General features: G+C 38.3%; 1 protein-coding gene across 1 annotated transcript; it reads right to left on the minus strand.

The window, feature by feature from the left end:
• Window positions 1-9,697: 9,697 nt before the first annotated feature.
• On the minus strand, window positions 9,698-19,686 carry LOC103722707 (ABC transporter F family member 5). Its single transcript, XM_008813358.4, has 9 exons — window positions 18,598-19,686; window positions 16,562-16,903; window positions 14,387-14,527; window positions 14,067-14,246; window positions 13,544-13,699; window positions 11,155-11,256; window positions 10,915-11,043; window positions 10,047-10,151; window positions 9,698-9,945 (listed from the first exon to the last, which is right to left on the minus strand). The coding sequence occupies exons 1-9, from the start codon at window positions 19,483-19,485 to the stop codon at window positions 9,850-9,852; spliced, it is 2,139 nt and encodes a 712-aa protein (XP_008811580.2). The 5' UTR covers window positions 19,486-19,686; the 3' UTR covers window positions 9,698-9,849.
• Window positions 19,687-20,335: the final 649 nt, after the last annotated feature.

Raw genomic sequence — 20,335 nt, forward strand, 5'->3', positions numbered from 1 at the left:
ATAAATGAATATTGCTTAATTTAACCCTTGCTCAAGTTTGAAAAATAGGAGGAGCGCACCAAATAAAATGAGGATATTCTATTAACAAAAGATCATAGCTATCCACTCTCTCGTTCACAAGCATTGCACATATATAATACTAGTAAACATCGAAGTTAAAAAAGAAAGGAACTTCAAAGATCAGAAGAGGGTTTAGGTCCCATATCTCGATAATTTAATGATATGAAACTACTTCTCGAAAAAGATATGAAAATTGTCTTCTTATTTTATCATATTCAAGCACAACATAATGGATTCTTGTATAAATAAGGATCCTTTTATGCTATTATGCAATATTTGTTTTTTTTTTTTTTTTTTTTTGTTGAAAGAACGCCAGTTGAAGTAAGAGGAGTGTCTCCACTAGAAATAGGAGCAGCTATAGGTGATATGAGGGCAGAGATATAGGAACTCGTAATTGAACATCTAACCAAGAAGTTTATGCTTTATAATGATGAAGAAACACAAGTTCAAGTTAAATTGGAATACACATGAATAGCATCTGTCAATTTGATCGATGACTTGTCTAAGATATTGTTGTCCAATCAGGTTATGCTACACTATAATGAAAATTTCTTGGTTCTTCACATGTAAACACACTACCGTTCATAAAAAAATATTATGTATTTCTGTGTGCGCACATCCTTTTCACATAATCTTTTTCTTGGTCATGCTTGAGAAGAGCAGTGCATGCGCACACGAAAATACATAATATTTGTGTTAGGTTCCGGAAAATAAACCGGAATACCGACCAGCTCAAGCCGAGCCGAGACATCCATAGGGTTCGGCTTCTGCTGCGTTTCCACGGATGCCGAGTCGCACCGAAGTCTCTTCCACGTCCACGTGGCTGGATTATGCTTACTGTCTCTCTTCCATGTGGAGTAAAATATTCGTTATTGCTCCTACGTGGCGATCCGGCCGCCGTCGAAGTTCTGTGGAACTGCCGTCCCGCTGCTGCCCCACTCGGTCGCGTCGGCGCTTTCCAGGACGGAGCGCATGGACACGTATCAACTTATGATTGCTTCATAGAAGGGCGTCAACTTCGGCACTCAATTTGCGACGCCCCAACCGTCGTCGCCGGAATCTAATGTGAAATGACGATAATGACCTCCTAGAGTGCACTATCTACATGTTTTGTTGTATCTATGATACATAGTAGAGTGGTTCATAAAAGATTTTATAAGATAAATCCCGAGTCAAAATCGTGTATATAGGGTGATGGAGGGATTAATAATTTTATTTAAGTTCAAATTTCTGTATTTTAATGTTCAATTTAGTATATGATTTTAGTGGGCTAACTAGCTAGGGTTTAACAATTTTCAAAAGTAATAGTAAACTTGTGGCAAATCGCGGTGAGAAAGGGATGCAATATGGGAAGTAAATGACCAAATTTGTAAAAAAAATATCTGATTACTTTAGTAATAATTTTAAATTTATATTTATATTTACTTGGAATAAAATGTAGTCAAAATTATTTCAGCATTGATATAGTAATGGGTGCGAGAGTTAACGAGAGCATGCATGAGAAAAAAAGTATAACTTCAAATAAGAAAAAAGAAATTTGCACAAGACATCTAACCAATTTTTTTTCTATTCCTTTATTTGTATGTACTTCATATATAGTTCGTGTATCTATTTTTAGATTTTCTGATTTTAGTTATACCATAGTTCAATCCGATAAGAAATTAGATCTTATATATATAAAGAATCAGATCTTGATCTAATAAGATCATCAAAAACTTAATTTGCTCCATACCCGATCATGCTAAAACAATAGGTTGGATTATCAAGTTCTTCGGTAGCATTTACACCCTTGCTTGGTCGCAATATCCGGGTATTATATTTGGTTTTTGTTAGTAGTACTTTATATAATATGTTTTAAGTTGTTAATTATTATATGTCATTCATTGGATAAGATACTTTCATCTTTGAAGTAACCAATCAGAATTAATAATACTAGTCTTCTATTTACATCAATCGCAATTAGATTGGTAACCAAATAAAAAATAAAATATGTTTATCACCAACTTGAGATAATGGATTAAAATTTATGATACCATGTGAATTCTTCTTAAGATTAGCCCTTTTAAATCAAATGTGAGAAAAAACTATTTCTCTTGTTTAAATATCAAAAGTTTATAAATTATTATTTTTTTCAAGTTTTTGTTGGTACTTATGACCTTTCAAATCACATGAGCCATTCTCTTCATGTGCTCCAAATTTGGGTCATAATAAACATTTTAAAGAGAATAGAGATAATTTTTCCTCACTTCAATTGAAAGTGATATATGTGTAACTTTCTTGAATGCATTCGTGTTATCAATTCTTTTAATCTCATTCATACTTAAAGTTTGCAAAAACCAATAACAGCAGGATATTCAAGAATTTTAGCCAATAATAAATTATTAGGAAGTGTGTGCATGATTGGTTAATCAATACTTAGATTTATTGATAAAGGTCATTTGCATGGTATGCATTCAATAATTAAAGTTCTTGGTATGAATTATATACATATGCAAATTATTCTATTCATTTTAGACCCTTGCTTTTATTGAATCAATTTCACTAATTCATACTACTTGTCCATTGTATTTTTAAATAAATTTGTTCCATGGTGCTCTTTATTATACAATATGTCAGCAAATGAACAGCTAAGTAGTTACCACAAAAAAAAAAGAGAGAGAGGCTAAGTGACTCTTTGATACCCATTGGGGCTGCCTCATTGAATGTCAACATGCTCTTCTTCAAAAGAGTTGACTTGCTTTTCTCCAAAAGAGTTTTATATTGAAGGCACATTATGCATAATTTTATTGTTCAAATGAATGCATAAACTTTGCAAAAAGGTGCAAATGCACGAATGCAGAACTGACTATTAAGTAACTATTAAGCATGGTTACATCATTGATGAAAATAAATATGAGATTTGCTACGCTACTCAAAAACTTATCGTTTAGCTAGCAAACAATTAGCTTCTTAGTCTCCACCTCAACTCTAGCCCGTATGTCGATTCAACAAAGTAATTAATAAAACCAAAGACTTCATGATAGAATAGAGATAAAATTTGCAGCTGAGTATAATTCCAGTAAGAACTTCAACAAAGTTGTATAGAAGAATTTGAAGGTGCCTTCAGTTCTCACTGTGGAATAAAGGGTACAGAAAACTTGATGTATTAGGAATAATGGGTATTCCGTCTTTTTAATCGTCAATAGCCACACGTTCACGTCCAGGGTCCCACCCGCAAAAGGTGCTCAGGTCATCAAGTCCAAAACCATCAACGAGATTCTATTAGGGCTCGTTTGGTTCACGGGAAAAAGAAGGAAAAAAGTATCGTCAACGGAAAAGTAATGAGATGCTTCTTGTTTGGTTGGAGTTTTCAAAAAAAAGAGAAGAAAAAGTTGAATTCCCATGAGAATATGATTCCCATATTTTATGGGAAAGTCTTTTCCATGAGAAACATGGGAAAGTTACTTTCCCATGAGGCAGGAATTACTCCATTTTTACTTTTTTCCAAAAAGTCCCTTCAGCATTAAAGAAGCATTAAAGAGACATTAAAAATCTAATTTTTATTAAGGGCATAATAGGAATTATACATAATTTTTCTAGAAAAGTGGCTGGCCAACCAAACATAAGCACTTTGAAAATTTGTCACTTTTTTATGGTCAATCAAATATGCCAAAAATATTTTTTTAAATATTTTTTTTCTAAAAATTTGTTCCTCAAAAATTATATTTTTAGGAAGGAGAATGCTTCCCGCGAACCAAACGAGGCTTAATAAGAACAAGGCTTCGACGGGCCGCCTGCCATCTCGTAGTTCTGGGAATTGAATCGCCATCACCAGGCTTTTAGAAAGCAGACACGGTTGTGTCCTGGGTCCCACCGCCATGCCGACCACCGGAGCGCGAGAAAGAGTACATCTATATTTACAAGTCGGAATCTTGTACTAAAGCGTAGCATTATAAACAAGAGAGAGTTTGGTAATCCACTGGATATATAATATCAATCTTGATGATAAAGAGAATCTGAGTATTTTATTATGATTTCTTTTTTAAAAAAATATAACTTCTAATAAATTTAATATTTCATTTCAAACTTTTTTTTCCTTTCTTTTGGTGGTCCTACCATGGTCGTTACAACAAAAAAAAAGTCACGTTATCCAAGAAAAATCTTAATCATGTCAAGGTGACTTGCAGTGCATGAGCATTGTCTGCCTACCAAATTTAGTCAAAGTGGTGTCACATCCTCAACTTATCTTCCGGGTCGGCCACATGAATCCTATAACGTTATCTCTTTGGTCATACAAAAACTAAGATGAATAATTTTTAATATAAATTTAAATTATCAATTAGTAGTCAATTAATTCAACTAAATAAAATTATTATTATTAAATAAAAAATTAATTATAAAATTTTTAAATATTTATTGGTATCAGAAAATAAACTAGTTAACTAACTCATGATTCTAATGCTCGAACTCTATATCCACATTTCCCATGCTATATGTCCTGGGGATCAGGAAAAAAAAGAGAAGGGATAGTATGAGCTTTAGTTAATATAGATAAAATATATTTAAAATAAAAATTAACTATAAATTATATCAAAATATAGGTAAAAATCATAAAATCTCATATCGATTATTCAATATAGCTCGATAAAATCTATATAAACAAGCATCCATAAATATATGCCATCAAACATATAACCCATTTCAAAAAATATGTAAAATATTATCATACAGTGATTTTATATTTTTAATCTTCCATCTTTATCCAGATTTGTGATCAAGCAATATTTTTCTGATTTGAACTATTCATGGTCACGCTTTGGCCCATGAATGGTAAACCATAATTCCACGCTTCGGTCTGGGTAGCAAACCAAAATATTCATACTTCAGTCCGCGGTAGTAAACCAAAATATTCGTACTTCGATTTATGGTGGCAAACCAATGTATCATGATTTGGCCCATGACTGACAATCTATCCTTTGGTTCATCAATCAAATCATTCAATTTTATCCATATCAGAAAAAATTATAGTTTCATATTATATTTCATGCCCAAATTCCAAAATAATCAACATCATATTCATATAGATGATTATGTACAAGACTTTTTACCTCTACTGATGACAGATTCAAACACTAGGTACATTGATCCTCTCTTTGATCTACGAACTCATAGACAAAGTGATTTGCTCAATATCTTCTTGCCCAGATGATTGTCCCACAATAATATTAGATCTAATCATCAGAGTGGCTACAATAACCACGATCAATGGTATAAAATTATGGAAGAAATGGTATTAAATTTTAAGATTACTTGCTTGGACCCCCGGTGACCCTCTCTCTTGGTGTCCACCTGGTCAACCATAATTTACCTTGATATCTAGACCCCCTATTGATTCATAAAATATCTAGAGAGAGAGAGATAAAGAGAAAGAAAAGAGGAGAGAGAGAGCAAGAGAGAGAAAAGAGAGAGAAGGCAAGAGAGAAACAATAGGGGGGAGACAAAGCCATGGCCGGCCACCCTAATGGCAGCGACCCCCCGACTCCAAATAAGGTGGAACGAAGACTAGAAGACCGAAGAAGAGGAAGAGAAGAGATCTATAGGCCATACCTTAGCTTCTAGTGAGATATCTGATCCTTTTTTCGAACGGATGGTGGCTCATTGGAATGATTGATGGAAAAATCAAGAAAATCCCATAGATTTCACAAGCGATCGACAGGGGTTTGGGTGAGATGGTTAGAGGGGAAAGGAGAAGCATGAATTTAGGGCTCCGGCAGGCCCTACACCTTGTGCTCATCGGGTCCGGGAAGAAGTCGGACTTATGGAAGGAGTCAACTTCTGTCTCATGTGGCATAAACAATATTTTTTATTTCTTTATTTGCTTTGAAATTTGTGCGGGGCAGAGATTGGGCCTATGTGGGTCTTTTGGGCCGGTCAATGGACTGGCCCTTACATAAGGTGGTCCAGATTTTAGGTATTATGAAGCCGATGTGTTTAAAGAAAAAGAAAACCGATTGCGAAAGGGGGGAGATCAGAGGGATACTGCAGATACCAGAGCAGGAGGGGGCGCTCACCTACCTAGGCGTTCCTATTACTGGCCGGAGGCTACGGGTGGCAGAGTGCTCGGGTTTGGTGCAGCGAGTCCAGAGCAGGTTGGAGGGATGGAGGGCGTCCTCCCTATCCATGATGGGGAGAGTGACACTTGTTAGAGCGGTATTGGGATCTATACCGGTGTATCTTATGGCCAACACATTGGTTCCGAAAACGATTCTGTGAGGATCGAGCGCCTTCTTCAGAGCTTCTTGTGGGGGTCATACGGTGGAGGTCACAGAGTGCACCTGGTGGCATGGGAGCAGGTTTGCCTTCCTACTGGCGAGGGTGGCTTGGGGGTGCAGTCCCTCATAGTGAGGCGCGAGGCGCTCCTTGCTCGGCACGCGGCTCGGTTCCTGTTAGAGCCACATGGCCTCTGGAGTCAGGTGATGGCAGCTAGATATGGTCGGGGGGTTTCAGTGGCGGCGGGGGGGGGGGGTCGTCGAGTCTCCTTCATGTGGCGCGAGATCAGGAGGTACATGCCATCTGTATTGGCACATACTAGGTGTTTGATTGGAGACGGCCAGAGTATTGATGTGACCGGCAATTCATGGGTGGACTCCCTTCCCTTGAGTTGCTGGCCGACTATGGTTGATACCGAGGCAGTGGAGGGACTACGGGTGTGTGACCTCCTAGTCCCAGGAGGGGCAGAGTGGGATGAGGCCAGACTCAGGTTGTTGTTCGAGGCACACCTAGCTGCGAGGATTCGGTCCCTTCCGTTACCTGAATGTGGGGGGCCGGACGTCAGGGTGTGGGGTACCTCGAGCCGGGCCAGTGTCAGACTGGGAGATCTTTCCCGCATTATTCAGGCGGAGCATGAGCCGGGGCTGGACTGCACCTAGACTTGGAGGTCGGGACTTCACCCGAGGGTAGCTTTCTTCCTATGGAAGATATGCTGGGACCGCCTTCCAACGAGAGCAGAGCTAAGCAGGCGAGGCGGGGGGTCCCGGTAGAGTGTGAGACGTGTGGAGCTGAGGAGTCAGTGGACCATGTGCTCTTCCAGTGCACATGGGTGAGGGCGACATGGCAGTGGACTGGGATCCCGCAGGGAGCGCGGAGTGCGCGACTACAATTTCTCAGGGTGATACGACAGTGGTTAGCCAGTTCACAGACTCGCGAGGAGGGTATCAGAGCGACTTGCACAGCATATCAGATTTGGTTGGCTAGGAACGCTCGTACTCTTGGCGAGCGTAGGATGTCACCGAGGTTTGTGGCAGAGCTTGCTAGGGCACATGCCACAGAGATCAGGCCTACCCTATCTACAGACAGACCTTTGACAGCTTGGAACACCTGGGGTTCCCCTCTTGCTTCGGCAGCTCCTCGGATGGTGTTTTTCACCTGGGAGCCCCCACCCCCGAGCTTCCTCAAGGTCAACTTCGATGGGTCGGTTTTGGATGGCGGCATGCGTGGCGGTGCAGGTTTTGTCATACGGGACTCGCACGCTAGGGCGGTAGCCGTAGGTGGCTGCCAGTTGTTTGATACATCGGTCCCTGGAGCAGAGCTGTGGGCAGCCTGGGCAAGCCTTCGTCATGCACGGATTGTGTTGCGGACCAGCTCGATTATGTTGGAGGGCGACTCGACCACTGTCATCGGGTGGATTCAGAGGGGGTTGAGGGGTGAGGGCACAAACCACCCCTTGATCCGCGATATTGTGGTGATAATGAGAGATGGGATGGCCATCCAGGCCAAGCATGTATTCAGGGAGGCCAACGGGGCAGCCGATTGGGTAGCTGCCTATGTGGCCCACCATTCGGGGTATGCCCTTTGGTCGGAGGAGGGGGAGTTGCCATTGACACTCCGTGAGTTACTGTATTTTGATCGTATTGGGTGTATTCACACACGTACTGTATGAAGCACCTGGTTTAAGCAAAAAAAAAATGGGAGGGGGGGGGGAGATGTCAAACGAGCAATATAAAATTAGTTTCATTAATTTTTAACATAATTCTTTTTAATTCATTAAGGTAAAAATCTAGAATATCCCCTTCCTTCCGATGGAACCTTAGTTTAAATCGGGATAATTTTTTTTTTGAAAAAAAATGAAACTTTTGCCGGCAGCAACCATAAGTTAATTTCTTTTTTTCTTTTTTGGAAAACAAATTAATTTCTTTTAAGGGAATTGATTTCCTTAGAGGGTTTTCTTGGAAATTAAAATCATTCAGTGTTGGTGATGATTTCTTTCTCTGGAAAAAGAATAACATCAGAAAAATCCTTTTATCTAGTAAATTTTTTTTAGAAAAATTCCCTATGATATCATTTCACACTTTATTTCTTCCTCCATAATTTTCTTTGGTACAAATAATGGCAAGTTCAGAGAAAGAACAACCCATACAAAATCCCTTTAAAAAAAAAAAAAAAAAACACCTCCCGGTATTCAGTTTGGAGTGTCATTGATGACGAAATATCGAAAAGCCCGTCGTCCGGATTGTGAGATCTAATTGTTGGTACGCGCTAGTATTGATAGAATTTTATAAATACAACCTCTTCTTTCACATAATTATCATGTTCCTCTCACCAATATGATTGCATAATGCAAGGTTGCCTTGCATTACCTTCTTTGTTGGTATTGATTGTGATAAATTCCTCACAACTTTCGTTGAGTTTCCAGTCTCTAAAGTATTTGTGACGCAGTTTGAAAGACACCAGAAGATCCAAAGTTCGCTCTTGTATCCCTGAAGGCACTTGCTCGTGTAAATCCACCTGATTTAATGTTGCATTGCTGATCTTGTTCTTTCCTTTCAACAACCTTGCTTGTCATGTAATTCGGCTGTAACTCTTCTTTTCTCCCTTCTACAAAATAAGAACAAAAAGAAATCGCCACCTTAGCAGAAAAAATAATAGACGGTTTCCTCACCAGTGGTGGGGTTAGTCTTCTTTTTTTCTTTTTCTACAAAAAAAAAGCTTTTAAATGCGGAATATGAATACTTTAGGAAGAACCATGACAATAAGAACAGGATGCATACCTACATCATAATACCTTAGAGGTATTCAGGAAATGGTGGGAAGAACCTATACGTTAAAACATGCAAGGAAAGCATTAGAAAGCATTAGAACATCAAGGACTATTTATGAACTGGTCTAGAGTAATTTTGCACTACTTTCTCTATAATATCTATAAATAATTGCTGCTTAATCGTTTTAACTTCTGTTATATACATAATAGCATCAAGCAACACAAATCATTGTAGAGAATGCACTTTCTGATGTCTGTGACCCCAACGATTACGATATGTGAAATTTCTCCACTGACTTGCAAGTAATGATCCCGAAGACATAGGCGTTAGAACGTCCAGTCTATGTAGCAATTTTGGTTCTAGTACTATGGTTACACCTGACTGCCCTTTCCCCCTAGCCCTTCTTGTACGTCTCATACAAATTAGAGGCCTTTCAAGGGATGATGATGATGATATCAACTAGGAGAATTAAAACGACCTTGTATTTAAGCGGACGCAAGGCTCAAGCCTTGATCCAGGGCTCTATCATTCTCCCCACATTGAATGTTTCAAGCAACAGTCAGGGTGCAATGGAAGTAGCTAGGTTGATGGTGTGAAAGAATTTGCCATGCAAAGTGAGAGGTGAAAAGATACATAATTCTGCTGGTAATTGATTCCACCATATGTATGTATGATTTTATTTGAACATTTGTGTGTACTATGTACATATGTAAGCTTTTCATGGTTAATTACAAAGATGATCTTTAACTTTGTCCCAGGGTCATGACATGAATCATTTCCAGCGCTTCGCATTCTTCAATCCTTTAGATTTTGCCTTTGCTTGCTGAAAAGCCTTCATCTTCTGCTTCTTCCTGGCTTCTTTCTCTTCCTGTATACAAGCCAAACGGTGACACAGTAAGATTGTCGTTACGTCGTTCTGTTGACCCAAGTCTTTAGAAATACATACAGCACAGATTGAGGTGCAAGTACCTTTGACATTTTAGATTTAGCCTTTATTTTTGGAGCTTTCTCCTCGAGCTCAGCCTCACGGTCAAGTTCTCTTTGTCTAGCATCAAGGTTCTTTTCAAGATAATACTGTCGAAATAATCAAGGAGAAACTAAATTATTATACCATAACTAAGAAGATGAAGGTAACTGTAAAAACAAAATACAAATGAAAGAATATAACCTTAATAATACTCCTACCAAACTTTATGTACAGAGGGAATAAACAACAAAACAGAACCCAGGGAAGAGACCCTGAGTCCAGTAGTGATCATGCTTGGATATATCAGGGAATACTTTGTGGCACCAAATTACTGGAACAATGCAACTTTATTCAATTTGATTTGTTCTCAGTCATCCAAAAATATTTCATAAAATCTAACAAGAAATGATTAACTACCATCATCCTTTTGATATATCTCCATTATTTAGACAGTATAGAGAGACAAATATTAAACACCTTACACAAATTGCAAGCCCAATTACATAAAAGAATCATATGCAAGCTTCACGTGCCAAGCAGTTATTATTCTCCCAACTAGATGGGACAATACTGATGGACTGCATCACTGATACAGCAATTATTGCAGGAAATATATTTGTTTAAGTTCAAAAATGAGTTCAATGCTCGGGTGTTACAAATGTGAGCAGAAACGTTCAGATGCAATTCCACATTACACACAATAATGAAACTGCCAAGGATTAAGCTAACTTTGGAGATCGATAACTCATGCTTTCATAGCAAATATAACTTTTTTAGAACATTCCTTTTACAAGCCCATGTTTTTAAAATTATTTACACTTCGCACGTTTTACTTCCTCATAGGGTCTTGAAACTAATGGAGAAACTTACATTGTAATCTCCTGCATAGTCTTGTAGGCCTTTGTCTTTCACTTCTATTACTCTGTTAACAATTTGCCTTATGAAGTATCGGTCATGAGAAACAGCAATGACAGTGCCCTTGTACTCTGATATAGCCTCCTGTTTGAATATGACAGTATTTCCAGAATAAAAAGTTTCAGCTTATGCAAGCAATGCACTATAGACGCATATGAATTGCACCTAGATGAGATGAAAAATGGACCAGCATACCTCCAGCATCTCTTTTGATGGTATATCCAAATGGTTGGTTGGTTCATCCAAAACTAACAAAGTAGATGGCTTCACCATAAATTTACAAAAAGCAAGTCGTGCCTGCACCAAAATGTGAGCTGTAAGTTAAAAGTGTCATATACGAAAATTATGGACCTTAACCCGACTACAGAAAATGCAGATTCACTAAAGCGCTTGGATGGCTATCACACAACTCACTCCATCAATACTACTCTTATAAACAATCGAAACAGAAAATAAGGATATATATAATTTTAAATCAGTAAGGAAAAGTTTATGTAGCATTAAGCTGCTTCGTTTTACATTTCAGTTGCAGGTCTGATAGTTGTGCCTTGTACACAAGAAGCCAGTAGCATGTAATCATACAGCATGTGCAATATATGAGAATGAGATAAGAGGAAATGTTGTGATGGACAGTTGTGATCTATCAGACATGTTTCCTCATGCTTCTGTACATATTTGGGCACCTGTCCTTACCAAGCCTGGCCAAATCCTCATACATAAGAGTACCGATCAAACTGGCTTTGCACAACTATTTACTCCAGAAGAACTCAAAGGTTCTGTTAAGAGTATACATTTTAAATCTATTTTTCTCAATCTTGCTACAAATTCAAAGAACACTATCAGCCTTTTTTGTCCTTCCTTTCTCATCGATGAAGTGATTAAGCGAGAATAAGACAATCTAAAAGCACATGCTGATTGATTTCATCCATACTAATTCAACTGGAGGTGCATTCATTTCTGCAACCTTCAGTAAAATATGTTCGAGATAGCCAAAATAAAGCACCTAAGATTCTTAACAGTCATAAACCATGATATGCATTATCTTCAACAATTTTATCATTATCTTCAACAATTCTAATTTCTTCCAATATCATCATATGCTCACTTTAGTAATAGCAATTTGGATTTCACCTTATTTAGTACTATTGAGTAGTGTTACACAAATAGCTTAACATAATGGAGCATTCTGATGCATATCAGTTGTAAGTACACCAAGGCCTGCTTGCAATTTAATTCCCAGACTTGTTTTTGCTCCCAAATATATCATTGACGTCATCAATGTTGGCTGTCTATGCACACCCCTTTTCCTAAGCAACGACAAATTACCCCTCATAAAACTTAATCAGAATTATGTTGACTGACTATTTGACATCTAATGACCAATTTTTTAAGCAAGAAAGCATCCCTGATGGCTGATTTGTTTCTGGAGTGAAGTCAAATTTGTTACTAGATGCCACTATCATTTGCAATCACTGCATGTCAACACATCTCATGTACCAAATTTACTAAAGAGTCTTTACATACCCAATTAAGAGAATTAAACTGTTTTTTCACAATTATTGACCATACGAATTATATTTAAAAATTTTGCCTGTGTGGGCCAATAAGCCAATAATGTATGAAATAAAAACAATGGAATAGTAAAGACATGTTGGAAATTTAAAATGGCCTCCTATTGCTTCAAATGTTAATTGAGTAATGATATATACAAGGATATCAGCCCTGCTGATACCTAGAGCTATCATTAAGGACTGAGGCCTCGAACCACGTCAAGACCCTACTATACTCAATTCAAGCCCATAGACCTATGGGGCAGGCATGGGCCAAGCACCAAAGTTAGATGAATAAATTTTTTTTGGTCCAGGTCCAGGTCTAGCCATATGTGTCTCAACCTGAATGCAGAATACTCTAGGGTATGGGACTGATTTTTATGAACCTGACCCAGATTCAGACCCGGACCAGATCAAGATCCCATAGTTTACTTCGTATATAATGCATAAGATTACTCGTATACCCTTTGCACTTCTTAAACAATTATCAACTATACTTGGCTATGTCACTTACAAATTATTGTGAGGGTGTGAAGGAATTTAGCTTACTAAATAGTGGAAACCGCTCAGGACCAGAACTAGACTTGATTCACACCTAAAAAACTCCCAATGAATGTCAAGTAGGGTATGGCCCTAACATACCATGAGCTACAGACACAATGGGTCATACAAATTTTATCCCACTCAAATTGGACCTCGCCTGAATCTTACTTGGATAGTGTTTGGGTAAAATTTTAGATTTAAACCTTAGATGAGTCTGGCCTAACTGACCTGTTAACATTCCTACTTATACTCCAAAAGCAAATAAAAAAATCAGAATAACATAATAAAAGTAGAATGTCTTTAAAACACAAAAAGCAAATGAATCAGTTGCATTACTTCGATAATTCAAGGCTCAAAAGCAAACTGAGCTTAATAGTTCATTATCTTCTACAAATTCGGAGGAGAAATTTTGGTGGAACAACAAATGCATCAGGAAGGCTGAGAAAACAAATGGGAATAAGAAAACAAGCCCCCAAGGACTTATTCCATACCTTCTCTCCACCACTTAAAAGTGAAACTTTTCTATCAAGCATGTCGGCTTTGAAGTTACAACGGCCAAGAAGACCCTTTATATCATCAATCCTCCAATCTTCTGCAGCTTCTTCCACTGTTTCAAGCACAGTTTTCTCCAAGTCAAGTGCTTCTGCCTGATAGGAAATTGTAACTTTTAGTTCATGATAACTTCAATATAAACATATCATTCAGAAAAATTAACAGCACCAACTGAATTTGTCAAGGTAATTTCAAACAAAAGCTCATCAAAGTTGCATCTCCAAAGTAATATATCAAAACCTTCCAATTTAAAGCAATTTCTAGATGAAGAAGTAAATAAGCATGTATCGGTGCATGACAAAGTGGGCTGTTTACTATAGCCTACCAACAAAATTTATATCTTTTCCTGTTCATTATAGAAGTTATAATTCCAAAGTGACATCAAACATCCTGGTGTTGCATAGATAAAAAGATGTATCATTAGACAAGAAACACAAATGCAACTGAGCAAAATACAGTTACCTGGTTCTGCTCAAAATAATTCGGCAAAACATTATGCTCCCCAGTAGTGATTTCACCTCCTGTAGGCTTCTCCAAACCCATAATCAATTTAAGCAAAGTGCTCTTTCCACATCCATTTGGACCAATAATGGCTATTTTTTCACCCCTTTGAACTAAAAGATTTGCCTTATTAAACAACACCTGGAATTTGAAAGAAAAGATGCTTATTATGACAAGGCATGAAAAAGAATCAGTAATCAGAGCACATGGCGTGTGTTATTTTTTATACGAAAATTACCCATAAAAATAACTCTTGCATTTATAAATTTTGTTGTACTGACCTCATCTCCATATCCAAATTGAAGATTCTTGATCATTAAGACAGTTCTCCCACTCCTTCCACGTTCAGGAAATCTGATCTTCATTTGCTTTCTTTGAAAAGGCTTCTCAACTTGCCCTTCTTCTTGAAGTTTCTCCAATTTCTGTAAAAGTATTGTAATGAACTAAGTGGTAAAATTGTCAAAAAAAAAAATGCAAAGCTTGCAATTTTAGAATTTAAATAATCATGTCAAACTCCAACAAACTGGAAACGTTAGGAGACAAAGCCTACCAATTTTACCACTTTTCTGATACATTTAACATGCACTGATATACACTGATCATAACTAGCATCATCTCATGATGAGATGATCTCATGATCTCATCTACATAGCATCGTCAAGGTTTCACCAGATATAACGGTAATAATTCTTCAACTACCAGTCAACTATTGTTGATCAGCATCCAAACTTGAGTGTCATCAATCAGTATTTTACTTAGTGAATTTATTGATATGGTCTTAAACACAGAAGAAAATATTTTCTCTTGAGAAAGTGGGGGGAAATGCATGTTATATATATCATCATACAGGCTTCAGCATCAAGGAACATAAATAATAAATTACCCTCTTATTTGAAAAGTATGTTTGAGTGTCATCAATTGGTATTTCACTTGGTAAATGTTGTGGATATGCTATTGAAAACAATACAGAAGAGACAAAAGATTTTGTCACTTCCCTATCATGAAACAGCCTTGGTGCAGCGGCTGGAGGTCACGGGTTCAAACCATGGAAACAGCCTCTCCTCATGCGGCCAACCCTGCACTGGCAGAAGCCTCATGCACTTGGTTGCCCTTTTTTTTTACATCAGGATACAAGCTTTTCAATATCAACTGAAATGAATATAAATCAACCTAGTATTTTGAAAAGTATCTTTGCAATCAGCACTGCTTTATGAATTTTCTGTCTCACTCTTACTGCTAAAACTGGGAAAAGTGATCCAAATCGTTGATGAAGAGTATGGAGTGGAATATATGGCAAAGACTAGTCATATTCAGAAAAACCCATCATCTGCATTACAAATTGTAGCTTTACTTTGCTCTATCAGGTAAACTAGTCCCAATCCAACAACCAGAAAATTGCAAAAAGCTGCTAAGGGTGCAACTCTTCAGGACTCCTTTGTCATCTACAATACTTGCTCAACTTCCATGAATCATGAACAAAAGCTCGATGGCCAAAATAGACTTAGGAACATGGTTGGATTCATTGATTTAATACCAAATAGTTTCTTTACCATTACCCCCAAAAGATATCATCGCCAATGTTCTTGAATAACAAGTCACTGCAATTTCAGTCTTCATTTGTTTGCAAAGAAGCAATAAGATTACATAATGGTTTAATAATTACTCAAACTCCTTTGTCCATGATTCATTAGAAGATATCTCCTTTCATGCAAATCTATTGCTTAATATGCTCATCTCACCTTGTTGCAGATTCAGTCTTGGTAATTCATAAAGTAGTCTATTTAAAGCACGTATGGGGTTCATATAGACAGCTAAATAAGGGGAAAATGGCTGTAGGTAATATCCAGGTGCATGCACAAAGTTGACATAACCTAAATTAGCCTGATGAGCTACCTATGTGGTAGAACTAGGAGAGAACTAACGAAGGGCTAGGGTTTGTTTGAAGAGATGAAGAAGAGAAGGGAAAAAGAATAATCAAATTGAAGTTGTAAGGAAGGATATATCTCTGACTGCAAGTTAACCTTTAACTTGACATTGGTGAAGATTGCAGTAGGATTCATGAATCCAAGCTCAGTTGACGGGATCAGGTCATCTATTTATTAATAGCTACATCAATGTGTATCATGCAGTAAGCAGTGAGCAAGTAGGTGAGGTTTGACAATAGTTACATAGAAGATACTACGGAATAGTTCAATACCCTGTAAGACCTGATCATCAAATTACATGCTTCATATACGCATTGTTAAATTAATGTTTCCAGGTCAAAACAGAATGACAAAATACAAATTCTGAACCAATAAAATGTAAATGTGCATCCAACCCGTAATTGAAAAAAAGATTGCGACATTTCCAAGATGTATACTAATATCTATTTGAAGAGGGAAGGGGATGAATGTACCATTCATGTTTCATGACATTAGTCGATCTTGTTTTATGGAATGTTCAAAGAAACACACCTTTTCTTCACTAGATGCACGCCCAGCATTAACTCCAGCACTCAATCTGTTTATTAAGTCCTTTGTATGCTCAATCTCCTTCTGCTGCTTTTCCCATGCTGCATATTGAGCTTCAACCCATGCTGCTTTTGCTAGAACATACTCAGAATAGTTTCCCATAAATACCCTGGATACTCCCATATCTGTTTCAACGATTTTCGTGCATAGTTGATCAAGGAAAGCTCTGTCATGAGATATAATGACCATTGGCACATCTTGCTTGTTAAGATAGCCTTCCAGCCATTCAATTGTGTCCAGGTCAAGATGATTTGTGGGTTCATCAAGAAGAAGCAAATCAGGATCCTGCAAGATACTATATTTTGTATTAAATCAAGTTTAGAGAGAACTGATTATGACAAGAATCCTTAATAAAATATAAAAAATGCATGAATTAAAACCCATCCCAAAAGAAAAAGGAAATTTTTTTTAAAAAAAAGCCAGGGCTATGAATGACTCTTGACCAATTTTTTGCTAATACTGCACAAAAATCCAAAGGGATAGGATAAGGTTTGGTATTAGTCACAGTTCATATCAATCCTGATTCTTTGGAATGATTAGCAACACCCCAGTAAATACCATTACATGCACACTATTTTGAATTGGAAGCATATAAATGAAGAAGATGGCTTTAACAAAGTCAACAAGCACAACAACATGGCAAAACAACAATCACATATAAAAATTTAACAAATAATACATGCCAAGATCTTAGTACACCAACTTGTACTGCCCAAATCCTTCTTTCTGCCTACATGCTTACCTGAATTAACTAAGCAAAAATCAGGACAATGTCAAAAGCCATAATGCGGAGGTACTAAAGTTTAACTAGAGATAGAAACAATGGCAAGCCTTACAATGGGAGTACTAATACAGCAGAGAAAAGGGAAACTACATACTGTAGTTGAATCACAGAACTAATCTTTATGGCTAGTGCCACATAGAAGCCATGCATCTTCACCATGACTATGTATCAGAGTGTTCTGGTCACAGGTGCATATCTCACTTCAACTGACCTTAGTGATTCTGTTTTGTTCCCATCATCATATTTTTATCAAAGGCAAACCACCAATTTCTAGTTGAGAGTATTGGTCAAGTCAGTGATTATAAGTGATCTGGTCCCTTGATCAACATGACTGTGCTGATCATATAATGTAAGTGTATGCAAGAGATATAACATATAAATCAACATAATTCTTCATGATTTTGTCCCATTATAGCTTAAGATGTTTCAATGCTGAGTTGAACATTTTTTCCCTAAAATGAAAATGATAAGGGAGTGGATTCTACTGGGCTTGCATTCATGGAGGCATGCACAAGGACAGACACCATATCGTCGTACCAAATTGCTTTAGACAATCTTTACATCAAGAAATTTGTAACTTGGCTGATAAAAACCTTTTGCCCCTGGATCACTATTTAATAGTAGCAATGATTTTTTTTTAAAAAAAAAAAAAACTGATGGTAAGAAGCAAATATGAAGTAACTGTATGAGCAGTCAACTTATCAATTGATTTTTTTGTTTCTATGCTTGTTTGTCTTTGATAGTTAAGATATTATTCTATCATATTTGGTGTATAAGGCCTTCTCTCTATGTTCCTGTCTGTAACTAGGGAAGACTGATCTCTTTATTTGCATATCTATGAGGCTACTCATCATATGGTAAAAGGTTTAGTGCAATGATAAAAAGCTTGAGCTAATAAGCACAATGGCATGGGCTCAAGTCCTAGGGCAGCCATTTTGTGCACAAAAAAAATAAAAATAAAAATAAAAATAAATCAAAGTTTAGGTTTGTCCCTGGTCTGCGCTCCCAATACCCTGGATTGCCGGGACCATAAATGGGTCTATGGCCCTATGAGGCTGCTAATCACATGACAGATTCTGAAACAATAAGTGGATTTTACCAGGTAACTCCATCATCCAACCCTCAAGAATCAGCAACAATTTTTTTAACTTCAAGTATAAGCCCGATTTTACTTGGAAATGTTAAGTAAAAATACCTGAAGTAGAATTTTCCCAAGAGACATCCTCATCTGCCACCCGCTGCTGAATGATGCCACCAGCCGTTCAGAATCCTCTGGTGCAAAACCTAGCTCAGGCATTAACTTATTAATTTTAACATCCACCACGTCAAGGTTCACATCCTGTGCCCGTCTCTGGAGCAAGTCCAGCTCATCCAGCAGCCTCCCCATCAGCCCTAGATCCTCCACCGAAGTTTCCAAAGCCTTCTGAACCTTCTCCAACCTCTCCGCGATCTCCATCTCCTCCTTGAATGCACTCAAAAACTCCTCCTTTACCGTCCTACTCGGACAAACCTCGAATTCTTGGGTCAAAAAAGCAATTTTCATATTCTCCTTTGCCTTCACCACGTTCCCCGAATCGGGCTCCTCCAAACCAGCAATTATCCTCATCTGGGTGGTCTTCCCAGCACCATTCACCCCTACCAACCCAACCTTCTCACCTTTCTTCACCTCCCAGCTCACATCCTTCAGCAAAATCACTCCTTTAAAGCTCTTGCTGATGTTTTCCAACCTAACCCCCGACGAGACGCTCGAAGCCCCACTGCTCGACTTCTTTTTCCCCTGCCTCTTCGCCCCCTCGTCAACAGAGCTCTCCGAAAAGAGGGATTCTATGTCTGCGGCGGTCTCGGCATCCGTGACGGCCGTTTCGACCGCGGCGCTCGCGGAGATGCTAGGGTTTCTACTTCTAGGATTAGCAAAGCTAGTCTTTTTCGCTAAGGATACATGGATTCGCCAGGTTTGAGGGGGACAAATCCAGACTGGGCGGAACCGCGGCCGGATCCTCGCCTTCCCGGAGTCTAAAAGAGGGGAACCGGAGAGGAATCCCGATCGGAGGTCGATGCCCCGGAGCTTGCTGGACAGATCCATCGACGGCGAACGGAAAAGTGGAATTCGGCCCAAAAATTCCAGAAAAACGTTAAGATTCGTCAAAGAATTGGGAAGCTGGAGAAGAGAATTGGGTGTAATATCATAGAAATAACGGTTAGGAAAAAGATTTGGGGGGGATTGGGGAGAGAGGGCGGGGTTCTCTCGAGCTCTAAGTGGAGAGAACGAGAGAGAACAAAGGTCGAAGTGACCCATCGACACAACTAAATTCTGATTTTAATTTCCATCTTCTTTTGTAAATCCACTCAATCCCCTTACTCTTATGATTAATTACTAAAAGACCATAACTCCTATTGGAGTCAGAATGTAGGTAATGGCATTTTTTGTTATTATTTTGAAATGAATGAATTTTTTTGGTATACAACTTGATATGAATGTTTCATGTGGTTGGGAAATAAGGGCCGATTTTGAGAGGCAGATAACGAGGATTGCGAACGTGAGGGCTGGTAGCGGTCCACGAGTACAGTGATGACTGCCAACCATTTGTGACCTGCCACGTGTTATTCTGATGATCTCCGGGGCCCACAAGTTCCATCAGAGCCTACTTGTGGACCAGCGTGTTGCGTTTGTGCCTCCGGTTTGATTTGTGCTCCAACTGACTTGCGTCGCAACACCAAAATCCAAGTCCAAATCCAAATCTTTTGGCATGAAAGATTTTAACCACATTTGGCTGACTCAGGTGGCTGCATAAATGATGGACCCACGAGTTACATCTAAATTGCACCGGAATGGTTCAAAGTGTGATTAAGGCATCACCGAACACCGTTGCTTTTCTTGTGCATGATTGACTTATGGCCAAATTGCACCAATTCATGTAGAAAAGCAAGCACAG

Source organism: Phoenix dactylifera, chromosome 8 (assembly GCF_009389715.1).
Source record: "Phoenix dactylifera cultivar Barhee BC4 chromosome 8, palm_55x_up_171113_PBpolish2nd_filt_p, whole genome shotgun sequence".
NCBI classification, from domain to species: domain Eukaryota; kingdom Viridiplantae; phylum Streptophyta; class Magnoliopsida; order Arecales; family Arecaceae; genus Phoenix; species Phoenix dactylifera.